Genomic DNA, 17,374 nt, shown 5'->3' on the forward strand with positions numbered 1-17,374 from the left:
ATACTGTGAACAGTAGGCCTGCTGGAGAAGGATTGTTTAACCTGTAGCTGCTGTGTTAATTTTATCTGCAGTAAATGCAGTGTGCTGTTTGCTCATGTTTTTGGAGAGGTGGCTGATAGTATCAGTTCTTATTTCTTGCTAACATACCAGGGACAAAAAGTTGGGATTTTGAAAATGTGAAGGGTGTATCTAAAAATGCATCTCATGCTTTCTCTTAATTACCATGTAAGCAAGAACTATAGCTAGCAGCAGAGCATTAGATGAAGAAAGGATATTGATAATCTGTCCAGCAGTATGTAGGTTCTTAAAATGAGATCTCCTGGTTCAGGATGATAATGTAAACAACTTTTTTTTTTTTTCCCCCTCCCCTAGAAAGCTGTACACATGGCATTTCAAGTGGATTATTTGGCTTGCAGATACCCTTTCCCTGGGAAATGGGTTCCACCAGAGAACTCTGTTGCATCAACAAGCCTCAGATGCTCTTACGTCCCAGCAAGAAGCTGAGCAGGCATAATGCTCCTCTGGCAGATCCTTAACACAGAATCAGAGACCGGTATGACTTCATGATAGGAAAAGAACTTACCTGCCTACTTATGGAAGGGCAAAAATCCTTTTCTCTTAAGTGACTGTCATTGTGGACTGAGTGTTTGGTGAATGACAGTTCATTGTCCATCTGCTTGGAGGTGATTGGTAAGTCGTGCTTATGTCATGCTTGAGAGATGGTTGCTGGATCTGAAACCCTTTCCTGAGGCAGAACCTTTCAGTTACCTACGTGGATACTGAAAACAATCATGTGCTTTGCCAAAATCATCCGGCGCTAATACTGCCTCGGCTCTAGCAGGCTTATACTAATTTGAGTAACTTGAACTAGACGTAGTTGGAGATCCGCTGTGGTAATTGGTTTTAAAGATACTGCCTAATGCTTTTCCCTATGCTCTTATTTTTATTGTGGCTGGGTTGGATGACGGGATCCTCATCAGGCTGAAGGAGTGATGGTTTGGTTCGTCTGGGGTTGGGTGAGGTTGAGGAAAAAATGTGGAGGGAAGGATCAATGAGTTCATATGAAATCTTGAGACAAGTTGGACACGAATGTAGGACAGTCCTGCCTCTCAGAAACATGACAAAGAAATGAGAATGGTACCCACTTCTTCACTGATAGTTGGATTGCCAGAATGATCCTGTGTCAGTGCGTGTTGCTGACTCATCTCGTGCCGTGGAACTGTGGCTATCGGCTGCCTTTCACATACTCTACATTTTAACTGTTGTTTGCATTCCAAAGGTAACCTGCCTGTAAATGGAAAAACTTGTCCCAGTGTAAACTTTGGGAGTAATGCCTGGTAATTAGCCCCTTGCACCTGGAGACTGGTTGAGTAAGCAGTGCATCCAAACACCTTGGCGTTTTTCAGAAGGCCTTTGCCTTTTGGACTTCTACTTGGCAGCTGTGACAAAAGATCCAGCATGATCCCTTGTTTTTAAAAACAACACCCAAACGAAGAAATGCCAAAAACCTGCCTCCCCCTCTGATGTCAGCTCAGCTAATATATAAATCGAGTGCCTAAATAATATAAATATGGGTGCCTAAACCCAACACGTGGACTGTTGCAGAAATTGTCTGCTGACTTTCCCTGTAGATGCTGTGGCATTCCCTAAAAGCCCGGCGATGCCCAGGGTACTGCAGATAGCACTGCTGGGCAGGCACCTCAGACTGAGGTCCTGGGAGGGATTCATACACAGCATCGCCCTGCTCTTCTTGCCTGGAGTGCTGAAGTTGTAGCATTGGCAGAAGATGACAGCACAGAAGGCTGCTTCCTTCCTTCAATTTTTGCATGAGACCATCCTGCCTTTCTCTCTGGCCTGGGCGAATGGGCTGGGCAGGGAGAGGCCACAAGGACTGTGTGTGAAGCTTGGCTTGATGGCACATCCAAGCAGGAGAGGAAAGGGAGAAAATGCAAACCATTGTGCAGTGAGGAATGTCCTTTCCATCCCTGCTGTGTGTTAGGGGTGCCTGCAGGCCTGTCCTGTCCCAGTATTGTTGATGTCTTATAATATACTTCCTCCTGCTCTTCCGTAACTACTTGCACAAAGCTGCTCTGTGCCAGGCTGCTCCAAGGCAATCTACTACACCCCAAACTGCTGCCCTGGTCTGTGCCTTCCTCCACCCCATGCAGCTGCTCCCCTGCTCAGCCTCACTATTGTAAGTCATCCTCACCTTCAGCCCACCCTGCACTGTATCTCCCACCTGGACAGTCTTTGCTCCTGCCAGTTACCATCAGCTGCAGAACCCGTTGCTGCTGGGCACTTGGCCTTGTGTATATGGGAGAGAGCAGTGGCTCTGCTGGTGCTGCAGCTGTTGCTGCTGCTTTCAAGCCCTCCCTGTTCCCTGGCTCTGGCTGATGGGCTCCTGGCAGGCCAGGGCTGAGGCAGCTGCTGCTGCTCCCGTCTCCTTGTGTCACTGGCACCGCCAGAGCACTTTCAGCTCTCCCAGTCTGCTGACTCATGAGGAAGGCAGCCAAGACCCTATCCGCTCTTCAGGCATCTTCTGGTTTAAATGTTTTTCTGCCCAAATAGATGGCTTCCAAGGCTCCTGCTTTTGGGGATGCAGCTGTCCCTGCGTCAGGAGGAGGGAATAACATGACTGTAGATTATATACAAGGAGTCCTGTGTAATTGAGGATGTCATGTGAAATGTGATTATGAAAGGATGCTCACACTACTTCAGATTGTGTATCAAGACTCTGCCATCCAACACTATCTTGCCTTCTTGGAAAAGTTCTAGCAGGTGTAGTGACAAATTTTCTGGCTTTGAGGAAAAAAAAAACACAAACAACTGGTGCTACTTAGCACTTAGGCTGAACAGGAAAGAGGCCATTTTTTGAGATGTGTATGACTTGCTAGTGGGAGAGAAAGCAGATCCAGGCTCTCCTGTGTTTTCATTTCAGTTCCTCAGGGAATGGAAGGTGGCACCATTCCTGCTGTGTGTAGAAGAAAGCAAAGGGGGAAGAATCCCTATATTGCATGTTAGGGAAAGTTGTCTGATTGCCACTATTTTACTAAAGAAGAGAGCTAGTACAGCTGAGACCCCTTAGGACCAAGGTCTCAACACCATCCTTACCTTCTCCGCAATGTATCTACCAGAGTAAGCTTTAAAAGCTGTGGTTACATCAAGCTGCATCATTCTGTACATGATGCTGAGAGGTACTGTAACATATTCAATACCAAGGAAATACTTTCTGAAGATTCAGTAGATGTTTAAAAAGAGGATTTGGATAATAAAGCTAGAGCAGCTAGATGCTATACTGATGCTCCTGCTTACAGTTTATGAAGAGTGGAACTGTAACTTAAAGCCAGCCTAAGGTTTGGAAAGGTGTTCCTTAACTGCTCCTGAGGTGTAGAGCTGGTCATAAGAAAACTTGATTTTTTTAAGATGGCTAAATCAGCTTTTAAAATCCAAGATTAAGATCTAGCTTTGCTTTGATTTTCTGTTCGGAGCAGCTCACTGAGAACTGTAAGAGATTACTTTAGACAAGTCATGCTAGCTTTGACATGAAACAGCAGGCTGGAGTTGGAGTAGTAGAGAGAATAAGATCTGAAAAGGGGCTGATGTGGCTGGGTATGTAAAAGCTACCTACAAGGATGAGAAACTTTCAGGTATACTGACTTATAACAGTATTATTCTCCCATTCCACAGAGAATAAAGAAACAGTAAGGATACAAAATATTTTGTAATGATACACAAATCTATTAATAGGGAACACTTTGCCTGAACTAGGTGAATGAAGCATTTTTACTGAAGAAAATATGTATGAAAAATTCTGTGAGTCTGTAGCATATGAATATAGCTGATACCAAGATCTTTTCTTTGAAAGAAGAAAAGGCAAAACAATCCTGTGTACACTGCTTATTCACAGAATGTTTACATCTTCAGTTTTACAAAACAGTCACATTTGCTAAAATGGTCTTCTGAAATGCCTGATTAAAAAGACAGTGAACCATGGTATCCCATCAGGAGCAGTATATCACATCTATAAATCCAATTTAAATCTAGTTGTAATAGGAGTGTGAGACAAAGAACAGCATAACAGCAGTAAAAGGAGCTTCTAGTTGACAATGGGTACCATATATACTTCAGAATACCAAAATGAAGATAAAAGTTTTAAATTAAACAGTTCTGTCAATGAGTAATAGACACTTAAGATAGCACATGTGCTCTTCTGTCCAGTTGCCTTCTGGAAGGAATGGAGTGTCTTGAGACTGCAATTTACAGGATTTTCTGTAGGATAGAATTGGCAACTTCCAGGGATTCATCTTTCACCAAGACAATATCATAAGAATCCATATATTTTTCCAAAAGTTCATCTACCTAATGGCAGAAGGGATAAAGAGAAAGACCCACTTAGTTTTAGAATATTAAAAGATTTTTTTTGTCCTTAAAATATTGCCAATCTTTCCACCAATTTCAGGAAATGAGCCATGTAAATATGTATCATTCTTATGAGGATGACAGAGTAGGAGTAATGTGACATTAACTGTGTTCACGTTCCAGGATTAACCTCACATTTATTCCAGGTTCTCACATGTACAGATACCAGGAAAAACAATCAACCAACCAACCAACCCACCCCTCCGCCCAGTGTTTTCTCATTTTCCCAAAAGGCAGAGAGGAAAAAGAAAACAAGAGTTTTCTCTCCTGAATGCGAATGTATGTGCATTATAACTTGCCAAACAATCAGTTCTCTGTCTCCAAAGGGAAAAAAAAAATGTCATGGACTAAATTTGTTATTTGGAAGACTACAATTTTGCTCAATTATCAATCCAGTACTGAAAGGCAGGAGTGGCGGGGAACCATAAATATGAAATCCATGAAAAATGTTGAGATTCCAAAACAAGTATGGGTCAAACACTTGTTTTGATATTTGATGCTTATTACAGTGAACCTGTTGCTAGTTCACAATATTTCACTCAAAGCTTACAAGGATGTCAGGTTACTTACTTTATCATTGAGATATCCAATTTTAAGAATGTGCTCAACATTTGCTACTCCGTCTGCCATACTCAAGTCTCCTTGGGAATCACCCAGCAGTATTATATTACTGTTGTCTTTTAGTTGTTTGAAATACTCTGTATTCTTCAAGGCACCATCATGTTTGTTGTAAACATGAATCAATTCTCCTTTAAATCCTTTTAATATTCCCTATAAAAAAACAAAACAAAACACTGAAGTTATTTCTAGTGTTATATAGACAAAATAGCATCTAGAATTAAATAGGTATTACTCTTGAAATATGTTTAATCTTTAATTATGAAAAAGATAAATTACTGTTAAACAACGGAATGACTGTAACAGCACTGTTAAGACTAGAAAGTCAGTGATCCTGCTTGGAGGAGGAGTAAAGCTGTACTGGGCTGAGTGTGAGGCTATCATTAAAGGAAATGAATGGTATCTTAGTCACACCATGCTAACAGTGTTTGAACTATTATCCTCTGTTTGACTGTTCACTTGGGAGAGTGCTGAGTAAGCAATTCTCATTTTATATAGAGCAGGGCAGATGGCTACAACTGTTGCATTAGAATGTTCATCTTGTAGTATATAAAAATAGTCGTTAAATCCTGCAAACAGTCATGCATACATACATTTTCATCAAAATCCATGAAATTGGAAACCACTTTGACATTAGAATGGTAGACTCCAGCCTGGTGGATAACTTCCTCAAGAATGTCCCCAATCCCGGCAGAAAATATGAACACGGGGATATTATGTTCACTGAGCTTATCAAAGAAGTTCTCATATCCTTCTCTGCAAAAAAGGATGTAAATATAAGTCAAGTCTCAAAGAAAGAAAGCCAAGAAAGATCACAGTTTGCAGAAAACATTTACATCATATTTAGAAAATAGTATAGCCTTCACTGAGAATTTCTCTTTATTTCTTTTGCCTCACCTATTCAGGTTAGCAAGAACCATCAGCCTAACACAAGGCATGTAGTTTTAGAAATAAATTCCTGTTTCAAGATGTTTGTTTTTGGTCAGCATAATCTGCCCCCTCGCACCCTCAACCATCTTAATCAAGCCCCCAGTGGAACTCTTTCTAGCTACCATCAGGCTGCACATCTCATTTTCATCTTTACTGCTTAAATGTTTGACTTGCTAGAGGAGTCATTACCAAAAAAAAAAAGCTGGGATTTTGGATTTTGTTGGTTTTAAATCCTGAAAACATTCTTGTAAACTCTCCTGAAAACTTTTTAGTTTCCATTACCCAAATCAAAACTATGTACAGTATTCCAAGAATAAAATAGTATCTCTGTATGCTTCTCTGCAGACGCTGAATGGTAGAATTTTATTATTATCATTATTATTGAGGTTCTTGAGGAAATTTTAGCTTGTGAATGAAGATTCAATCCACATGGATTTAGACTTTCATGTAGCTGCAGACTGTGTGCTTGCTTGCTAGTTTTGCAAAGGAGAAGAATTCAGTCAGCAGGGTGAACAATTTTACAAGCTAAGTTTTAACATCCCATTCCACTATTCAAAAATTCACAGATTTGAGAACTTTAAATGAGATGGGAGCCACAGCACAGAGTGCTTTTCAGGCAAGTGTTTTGCTGGCTTTTAAAATTGCCCTTAACCATTGAGGAAGAACATTATTTAATAAAATCATGAAAAGTGTTCCTCAAGTCCCTGCATTTTTATCTCAGATAAAACTACTACAGGGAATCTTTTTTTAAGGGAACAAAATTGAACTCTACATTCCCCTTTAAGAAAAAAAAAAAGACCAGTGCAATTTCAAGAGGATGAAATATATGGTGTCATCATCATAGGCATTTATCTACAAAATATAAATAAGGGGGAGCATGAAGCACTCACTATGTCCAAGAATACGGTATCGCATTCTCATTTTTTTCCCTGTCCAAACACACAGTAAAAATCTATGTAAAATGTTTCTAAACAGTATTGTTCAAATCAATAGGAACTTACTTCAGCATAACGTCAGATTCCCTCACAATTTCTGCAAACTTATCCTTTTCTAAGCCTTGTTCAATGAGTAATGCATGAGATTTATTGTACCTAGAACATAAACAAAAAATATGTTGGACAACTTATGAAAATTCACCGGTCATTAAATCTCGTGATTAAAAAGTATCCTGTGTTTAATTCTTGCTCATTCAAGTTAACAGCATAAAAAAACAAAAAACAACAGCTGTTGTGTAACACTCAGAGATTAATTCAGTCAATGCATTAGCTAAAGCTAAATACTGCCATTAATTTGTTTTTAAAAAGTTATTAAATATAATTTTAGTACAACTTGAAGATGGGAAATGTCTCTTACCATTCTACCATATATGGGTATTTTTCTTCAATAGTGAGGGCTGGGTCAATTTCAATAGCATAATATGTTTCTTTCAGCTGCAGTAACTGAAGAGAAAAAAATAACACAGATGTTTAATGTATCTTTATAACATAACACTTCATATTTGGTCTAACCAATCAAAATAGCTTTAGTAACTTTATTTTATTCCAGTTACATTACTTAGATAAAATGAAATCTGAAATACTCTTTGTACAGACAAAAAGTTAAATTGTAAATATATGTATGAAGAAAAAACTGATTCTGTTAACCTAAACTATATGCTACTATCAAGAATAGAAGTATTTCTGTTCACTTCTATTAGTGATTGGATACCTTACAGTCAGCAAGAAAGCTCTCAGAGCTTCAAGGATTTGAAAGGATGACTTATCTTGTAGTACTGTGTAAATCAACATGCAGTACAGCCAGGGAGTAAAACCAGTTGTCTGTACAACAAACAAGCAGCTTGTATGTTTTCTGTTTACCTTTTTCCGACATTCCTCTGTGATGAGTTTAGAGTTATCAATGATGTCTGGAGGGGTAGAAAAAAAAGTAGTAAACAAGACATTGTATTTCTTTTCCTTTAGTACTGCAATGCACTGTAAATGACTGCAATAATACATAGAAGATGGTGTTTGACAATGTACCACTGTTTCCTCAGAACTTTTCTTACCAGTAACCAGTAAAAGGAACATTTTTCTTCACAAGCATGATGATATCATGATCCTTCCCTCATATTAGAAAGTCAATTACAAGCCTCTTATTCCTTGAGACGTAATTGTTACTGAAATCATTATCAGACATCCTATATATTTTAGGATCCCCTCTTTATTAGTAAATGGATAATTTACAGGTATTCTAAAAGGGTACAGGATAAAAACGTCAAGCATTCCAAGGAGTCTACTAACTGATTCTTGGAGGTGTTGGGACTGTTACTGGCTCTTAAACAATAAAAGTCAACCCTACCATATCTAGCCATTAATAACTCATAGTTTAGAACTTAGTTTATAATTGTGAATGACAGCTTATCTGATTTTAATTCACACTAATTGTGATTAAAATATATATATATATACATAAAGCCACACAGACACTGTAATACTTTATTAGGATGTACAGCCTTTGTAACAAGTCAATATAAGATCTCATATATTAGGGAATAAGTTGTATAGAAAATTAAATTCTAGGGAAAACTGAAAGTAGTAACAACCAATCCATATTAAAAAAAAAAAAAGTACTCACTATGACAAGTTGGACATCTTTTTCCATTGTAGGAAAATCTACTTAATGTCATATCAAAATCTGTAATAATCTATTTAAGGAAAGAAAAAGCAAAACTGTCTTACAACATGGAGGGACAAAATAATGAATGGATAGAAATTCTGAATGATCAACAATAGATGCAGCTGAGTAGCATATCTGTCACAGAAATCTCTGTTTTACTGTAAGGTAAGCTAGAATATCCCATAATATTTTCCAAGAAAATTGTTTTTCTAATTCCTTTGGTCAGAGTATTTCCTGAAATTACTAATCTTATATGTTTATATCATTTACTTAACTACCATCTAGATGAATTACAGTTGAATCAGCAAGGTCTATTAACAGAGTTAACAGATGTCTAAGTTTTGAAGATAACTTGAAAGATGACTTGTTATATATATATATATTAGAATTTTTGGTGCACAGCGAAAGTCATATGATTACTTTCATTTTGAACACATTACAGCTTTTACTATTTTTACCTGAAGTTTTGCAGCTCCACCTTTGATGAGGCCACAGATAATCTCTTCTACTCTCCCTGGGTCCTTAATGTGGACAGTCTTCTTCTGAAATTCTGGCATCTGTGAAGAGTAAGAACAAAGACAGAAATATACCTACAGAAGAAAACTTAATAGGCAATACCTGCTAGCCATCAGACTGGAAGCTCTGCATCTATAAACAGTTTCACATGACACTATGACATACTCAGGATAGGAAGGCAAGTTAGAGTGAGAAGAAATAGAAAATTCTCTGGATATATTAACTGATGATTGCATACAGTTTTTGTTTGTTTTCAACATGTGTTTTTGTTCCTTTTCCTAATATCAAATTATGCAATAAGCTGACACTCATGGAACAGATGATTGTATTTGTAGAATATAAGAGACATGGATAGAAATGGGATGTATGGAATCAACTTGTGGTTGAATTAGATCACTTAGAGATGGCACATATTAAAACTAGCTCTTTGTGCAATTAATATACCCTTAAGCTTTCAATAAAGAAAAGAAGACAGGCTGATTTTAGAGAAACATTGTTTTGTTGAGAATGCTGCGTAAGGTGTCAACCACATACTCCAATGCAACAAGGTCACATAGTAATTCTTGGTCGCTAGCCAGTTTATCAACTGTTTTCCATTACCTATTTTAATGCATAGTTCTGAACATAGTATCACACTACATATGCCTTTTGAACTTTGCCTGAATACTACAATAAATGGTAAATTTGGCTTAAAAAAAACCAACCCCCCCCCCCCCAAAAAAACCAAACAAAAAACCAAAACAAAAACAAAACCCGCTTTTGCTTTAGAAGTTTGTCTACAACCTTGCAGAAATGGTAATAGACAACTTACCGACAGAAATTTCCAAATTTAGTATGTATTTCCTTCCTTTATAATCTTACGGACTGTTTCTACAGCAAAGGCTTCAGACACTTGCAAGCTCTGTACACAGGCATTTATGAGTAGTAAATTTTATTTTCTGTGTGTAGACCTTCAGAGATGATGACATAGATGAATTACATTTTTCACATTCTGGTCATTCGAATTTTCTTTTCTTTTTTTTTTTTTAAATAGTATGCAGTCTTTTTTAAGCTTCAATTTCCTGACACATTTTTGGAACTACCAGAGTTCTCATATGACCAATTATTTTTACATCACACAACAGTATTTCTTCCTGCTCTTGATGCTACTAAGCCTATTGTTCACAAGTAACCAACTCACAGTCAAATTGCAATTAGGTTGTCCTTTAGGAAAAAGATGACATTTTAGTCTCTTAAAAGTCTTGTAAACACATGCCTTTGTAATGGCAAAGATCCTTATGTGTCAAGGAAAAGGAGCTGGTGGTATTGTTAAATATTGTCTTGCTCCACTCTGCCCTCAGTGAGGAGCAAACTATTCCAGCCATATCATTCTCAGCAGATATTTTTCTAGTGCATTTCTCGAAACCTCCACTCACATATTCCTTGCTTCCTCCAACAACGTATTTTAGTGCTCAACTATCTTTACATTCAGTAAAGTTTGCTTAATCTCTGTCTAACCATTCTTCCTGTAATTTTAGCTCATTCAACTTGGAGAAAAGTATTCTTTTTCACAGGTTCTCACTTGGATATTTTTCCCTTCTTACTGAACTAAAGAACCTCAGTTGCTTCAATCTTCTTTTACAGAGCACGTTTTTCCACACCTCTAACAATTTTTCATGTTGTCCTGGCCCATCCATTTGAACCATACTGTTCTTGAATAGCTTCCCTAACTGGGTATCATTTTTCTGCTCTGAAATGGCCTCAGCTGAAGGGCTACATTGGCCTGTGTCTTTCAGATGATTCCTTTGCTAGAAATAACATGGTAATTACCAGCTGAATTTGAATCACTATCACCAAATATCCTTCTCAAAATTACACCGAGGTAGAAACAGGTAGTTGCACAAAGTGTTGAATTTTAATTTTACTGAATTGTACATTTTCTTCCACATCAGTGCTCCTATTTGTAAAAATATAACAAATATTTCTAATCCCTTGTATGCTTATGGTCACTTTCTGGCTGATATCCACATAGACATTAATGAAAACAGAGATCCTTCTTAAATCCTAATAGTGAGTCTCTGATAATTTTTCAAGGTTTTCTACTACCCATCCAAAAAGTTTTCCCCATACCAGAGTATCTAGACAAAAATTCTACAGTCATGGCACGGTATTTACTAACTCTTTTGTTTTATAAGCCTCATAAAGAAAGAAACCACATTTCTTTTATTTAGTTTGGAAGATTTAAGGTTGTCCTGGTTTTCCATAGATGTGAGAAATATCCTAAGGCAAAGACCTTTTCCATAGAAATGGTGCCTTCTAACCCAAGATAATTGTTTTCTTCTGTGTGTCTGCTGTGCCTTGTTACTTTCATTATTAGCACAGCAAATTCAAAAAAGGTACACCTTGGTTAGCCTCCAGCTGCCAGCTACATCCCAGATTGGGAAACACTGAAAAAGCTACTAACCATAAAATATCTTCCTGAAAGACACCTGAAAGGCACCTGAAAGCCCTCATCTGTTGAGATATATGTCTGTAAAGCATTTATAGATGTTAACTCACAATTATCAGCAGGAGTATGTCAATGGATCTAGTCACATTAAAGTAAGCATTAACAACCTGCAACTCTTTAAAGGTATGTTACAGTATTTCTTTTGTATTTTGTATAGTTCTGGTAAACAAAACAAACTGTGCTAGTTATTTGGTGGGTATACAACGCTTGTTTTTCTGTAATGAAAGATAAAGTAATTTGACTGTTTTGTAATTCTTGACTAATGTGAATTGACTAACCTCATTCCTTTGACTTTTGGGAGGCAAATTGTATATATGTTTTTAGACTTGGAATGCAAAAATCAAAGCAAAATCTAAATGTGTCCTTTTGTAAGAAGTAGTTCAAACATTATTTGTTTTTCTTAGAAACTAAGCAACAGACTTCATAACGTAACTGATTTAAACTGAACAGATGTTGGTGGAGATAAAGAGATCAGAGGGAGAGCCTGTATGAGGAAAGCTGGATTGCTTGCTAGTGTTTTACTTCAGACTGAGGCCTTTTGTAAGTTTTTGTAATAACCTTAGGAAAACCATCCTTAGTAAAGAATTCAGTAGATGATGTTCAACAAGATATTGCTTAAGATTTTGAATATTATGGAAGTTTCCTGCTGTGATGTTGTAAACCGATAATCCTACTCAAAATCAGTTTTTATAGTGTATTTATTTGCTAACACTTTTCTTCATTTCTACACAAGAACTTAAGTCAGTTGGAGAGCATGTTATTTTAACTTAGGGGAAAAAAAGTCTTCTGCAACGAGTATAACCCATGAAATGTCAGTTCTAGCGGCACTTTCACAAGTTTTCACTACGGTTATGGCATCTGATAAACTCAAACACCCAGACAAATACGGTTAGATGAAACAGCTGCTGTCCTGGTCCCTACTTCCTTGTATTCACGTTTGCAACAAAACATTAAGAGCAATTATTTTATTTGGGCTTTATCATATTAAAAATAAATGAAACTATCTAATAAGCAATCACCAATTTTCTAACAAACTGTCTTTTCCAATGTCTTATACTTCTGCTCAGTCTAGCTGTTGTTTTTTGTTCCATATTTGCCATTCTTCAAAGTTGAAATAGACAAGCAGATTCATATTGGAAAGAACTGATAAAACAGATAAAAGAACAATGAGTGAAATAATGCTAATAAGAGATCTACAGATAATGTAATAAAATTTGTGTTTCTATTAGTTGCTGAATAAAGCTCTAGGAGTCAATTCAATATATACAGAACACCAACAGTTCTGATGCATCAGTTTACTGGGAAGAACATATATGGAGAACAACCAAATGAAGAAATTCCACATCACTTAGCAAAGGCAAGAAAGCTTTTAGGAAGAAAGAGCTTCTACGTACAGGACTAAAACTATATAAGCACAGGAAAAGGAATTCATACTTCACTGTGACATCTGAAAGTACATCACATGGAAGCATTTAAAGTGACCCTATTTGTAAAGGTGTGAGAAGAGTTTTGATTTCATATTAAGGACATCTATATGTTACTGAAATAGCTCACAGAGACAGGTATCTTTCTGAAATGCATGTTAGAAGATGACAAATCCCAAAGATAATTTGTGGCTGGAATATACAATGGCTACAAAAACATTTAAGTTTCTAGTCTCTGAGGTTTTTAAGGAATTTTCAAAGAGAAGCAAGGAAGATAAAACTGAAGAAGATTATTTTAAAGGTTGAGCTTAGTTTGATTTATGAAAAGGATAAAAAGATTGGACTGTTTGTGATAGCAGGTAACTGGACTAAAGACTTAGGAAATTCTTTTTGTAGTTAACAATGTTACAGTCATACCTTGACGAATGAACAGTAATGGATTCACGCTGGTGTGGAAATCCCCCAGTCCTATAAACCACAGAATGGTCATTTACAACAATGCCAGTTATGAGTATAACATGTCTATTTAGTACATGAGACATACACCTATGTAGCTGGATTAAATAAAGAGGAAAGGTATTTACTGTAAGACCATTTTTAATTTTTGTTTTGGAAAAAAGTTCCTTATATACAATTGGGTAGCAAGACTGTTAACAGAGCTGCTTTTTTGTTGTATTTGGGTGCTGCTTATATACATAATTTTATTAGTATTTGAGACAGTGAAATGTATACAACATCTTGTTAAACAAGAGTTGTTGATCATCCCTAAAATGAAATGCAGCTATCTCAATGAATTCACAGAGAGTTCACAGCTGCCCTAGTAGGCGTTTCTGTTCAAGTATCTGAGGTAATTACTAACTCATTCTGTGCATAAGGTGTAACTTCATATTCTGTGAGTTGAGATTATACTGAATTTTTGAACCTACTGAGTGCTGAAGGTAGGAGTTACTTCCTCCCTCTACCCAATAAAAACAAAAATAAGTCTCTGTGATTAAAAGGAATTAAAGAAATAACATTCTTTAAAACAATAACTAATAAAAAGAAACTTCATATGAAGGACAACTGTGGGACCTTGTGTAGTTTGTACTATCCGTAATTTTAAGTAGGGAAGGACACGATGATGAATGACTTGCTATCTTAACCACATGGAGATATGGCCTATTTCACAACAAAATCTAGATACACAGCCTGAAATATTACTAGTAATAACTACAAATACAAAAAGCTATCATTCTAAGTCTTCTAAGTAATGCTTTGAACAAGGACATATAAAAAGGGGGCAAAGTGTTTTTATACTGATATCCCTGTCAGCCTATGCTACTTGGCATATACAAGGTTTTCTTCACTTTACAAAGAATAATCTATTATAGATGTCTCCCAAAAACCACTGCTATGAAAACACCCTGGATCACAACTGGATAAAAAATCAAGGCAACTTCTCTACAAATCTCAATGATCAATAGAGTACTTTGCTAGTTTTCAGTACCATGTCTAAATTCTTAATAATAATAAAAAGGAATGTTCTCACATTCAAAAATGTATTAAAAATATCCTATTAAAAATATTAAAAATAAAAACTTCAATTATTACATGATTTGCTTTTAAGCTTTGTTGGTAAACCTGCCTTAGACTAGACTTAGACAGTATGTTCCAAACCTATTCACTTATGATACAGAGGACACATAAGGGTGAGCTGGCAAGGAGGGGGAACTATTAATGTTATTTCTGAACAAGAAAAATACTAATCAAAGTGATAAAATGATAGGATTCAATTATTTTTTAATCTTAATTCTAGCCTATGGTGACAACTTTGCTGTAAAATTCCATAAACCAAGAATAAATTATGTTTATTTTGGGAACCCAAATGCCCAATTCCAAGGTCTGAGACTAGCTATCATATATACTTACTTATGGACATGTACCAAGAAAAGGCAGGCTATGGCAGCAGTGATAGCTGCGAAATTTGATACTGTGGCAAGGTGCAGAAAATTGGATCTCTGTTCTTGGTGACAGCAAGAGTTTGGTGAAATTACAAGGGAAAAGGGAACGTTCCTTAATTTACGTATACAACTCATTTTCCAATCCCCTTTTCCCTGACATTATTACTGAACATTATTTTCATCCGCTTACTCTAGAAAACAAAGCTTATTAAAAAACCTTTGAAATGGCACAAGCTACCAAAACGTAACTTCTGCTGTTTGCAATGTATGAAATGCAAGAAGCCAGGCTGGGGCTGTGGCAAAAGCCACAGTAAAGGAGTGTGTATGTATCTTTTCTTCCATCTGTATGTGCTCAAATAGAGATTCCTGTGCTCATATATGCATCAATCAATGTCTTTATTCAGACAACTTGAATTTTGATCCTTGACTGCAAGTTTTCTCTCAGCAAGCCCACCTATCATTTAGGCAGATACATTAAAAGCTACTGCAAGAGAGCACAGTCACATCCATCACTCCATTATGCACAGCTAGTCACAACTGCGCTAGTGATCACGCAATCTGCTAGCACAACCTGAACTCAGGACAGGCGTTTTTGGCTTTCTGATTACCAGAACCAAGAACATACTGCAGTTTATGTTCATATGATGTAAACTCAAATATGGTAAGAAATCTCCAGTAACTAGTAATTATGAAGTTACTTTATTGGTAGTTTTGCCAAGAAATAGCCTTAGGACAACTTACCTAAAAAGTAAACAGGCAAATGTTATTACAGAATTGAAACAACAGAACACTGAGGATCTTCACAGTTGCTTAAAAATATCCTGCAAAACTAGAGATCCAGCACTGGCTATGTGAAATAACTGGAAATGGCTTCACTACCTAAGCTATTTTAAGAAGTGAAGTAGGATGCATACTAAAAGTAATTTTTATTTTGTTCAATTATTTGCATCTTTTTTCTTTTTTCCTCCACTTGGTAAAGTGGATTCTGATATTCAGGTTGGAAAAAAAAAACACAAAACATAAAAATCTGAGGAGAGCGTTCACAGTAAACATGACAACAGTGTTTTCTCTTGTGCTTTTAAAGGAGAGTACCTGTGCGTTGAGCTTAGGGCACTCCTGATTCTTCTGTCCTTGATTTTGTCCTACTGCAACAGCATAGGTGGCAAGCAGAGTCCAGAGACGCAGGGCTTGCATACAGGCTGCCAACAAAAATCAACCAAATCCTTTTAAGAATTGGTCTGCTATATTATATGATGTTTGCTATTCCTGCTGTATAAAAATAAAAGCAGACATGCATGGTACATAGCTAGATTGCTCTGAAAACACTCACACTTAAGACTACTCTGATACACACTTAAAAGTAGAGGAATGTGCAAGTCGAATTAACCTGTTCAATTAAAAATGCTAAATATATTCATTACTTCAATCTTGTTGTCAATTCTGTGCTATCAAATTTATATTTTAAAAATACAGTTTGCCACAATAAACAACCGTATGTAATGCCTCATCTCATAATGCTGGCTTAAATACAGAACAGAGTCCCTCCTGTTGACAGAAGCTGTGCACACTTACCAGAGGGTTTTGCGGGAGCAGCTGCAGAAGCAAAAGAAAATTCCTCTTGCTTGAGAAACACTAATATAGCAGCACAAGGTGCAGTTGAGGGCGTTTCCAAATACAGCCTGACTAATCCCCGTGCAAAACCCCAGGGTGCTGTGACGCACATCAGCAATGCACAGCAGTTTGTTATGCTCAGCAGTGCAGCCTGACGGGCAGACAGCTGATCAGCTGGTGCACCAACAACAAAACCTTTGACCTTCACTGAATGAGCAACTTTCATGGATGCAGCAGGCAAATCTGGACTGCTCCAACAAAGGAAGGCATTTGTTTTTCAAAGCATTAGTTTACTAATTAGTTTACTTCGTTACATTAGTTTACTTTGTTACTTAACCATTTTACAGAATATTTCCAAATATTTTAGGATTTCCTGTTGCAGAGTACCAGAAATTGCTTTCGGCTTCTTGATATGGTCTCACTACTATATACAAGGCAGCATGCATTTATTTGTGTAGAAACATCAAATTAATTACTTAATCTTTGCTTTGACTTCAATTATCCATGCAATACTGAAACAGGAAATCAAGGAGGCTTGTTTGTCAGGATTTTTGGGTGACAAGGTGACTCAACATGCTTTCAGAAGTTTGTCATAAGGCATATTGCCAGATCAAAGACAGTAACTAGGTGATATAGAGTATGCATTTAAAATGAATCTTTTTTTTTTTTAATTTTAAGAGATGAAGGAGGTATTTTCTAATATTATTTACGCTTTAAAGTTGTAGGAATGCTTGAAAGTGTCGGGTGATGTTCACTCTACTGCTGTAGCAACA

The 17,374-nt window shown here is 36.8% G+C and overlaps 1 protein-coding gene across 10 annotated transcripts in view; it reads right to left on the reverse strand.

Moving 5' to 3' along the window:
• Positions 1-3,715: 3,715 nt before the first annotated feature.
• NT5C3A (5'-nucleotidase, cytosolic IIIA) overlaps positions 3,716-17,374 on the reverse strand; it is a 28,020-nt gene continuing 14,361 nt past the window's right edge. For 4 of the 10 annotated variants that reach the window (XM_080582990.1, XM_080582989.1, XM_080582987.1 and 1 more), the window contains 8 exons: positions 9,081-9,179; positions 8,581-8,650; positions 7,824-7,870; positions 7,321-7,406; positions 6,969-7,058; positions 5,631-5,793; positions 4,990-5,190; positions 3,716-4,359 (listed from right to left, as the gene is read on the reverse strand). In XM_080582990.1, coding sequence (XP_080439116.1) covers positions 4,258-4,359; positions 4,990-5,190; positions 5,631-5,793; positions 6,969-7,058; positions 7,321-7,406; positions 7,824-7,870; positions 8,581-8,650; positions 9,081-9,179 — 858 coding nt within the window. In that variant the 3' untranslated portion in view covers positions 3,716-4,257. Of the gene's footprint in view, positions 4,360-4,989; positions 5,191-5,630; positions 5,794-6,968; positions 7,059-7,320; positions 7,407-7,823; positions 7,871-8,580; positions 8,651-9,080; positions 9,180-9,949; positions 10,089-13,467; positions 13,519-16,082; positions 16,190-16,562; positions 16,843-17,374 lie in introns of those variants that run through there. The other 6 variants (XM_080582988.1, XM_080582991.1, XM_080582992.1 and 3 more) reach the window with 4 other exon arrangements.

Source organism: Anser brachyrhynchus, assembly GCF_964034855.1.
Source record: "Anser brachyrhynchus genome assembly, chromosome: 2".
NCBI lineage: Eukaryota > Metazoa > Chordata > Aves > Anseriformes > Anatidae > Anser > Anser brachyrhynchus.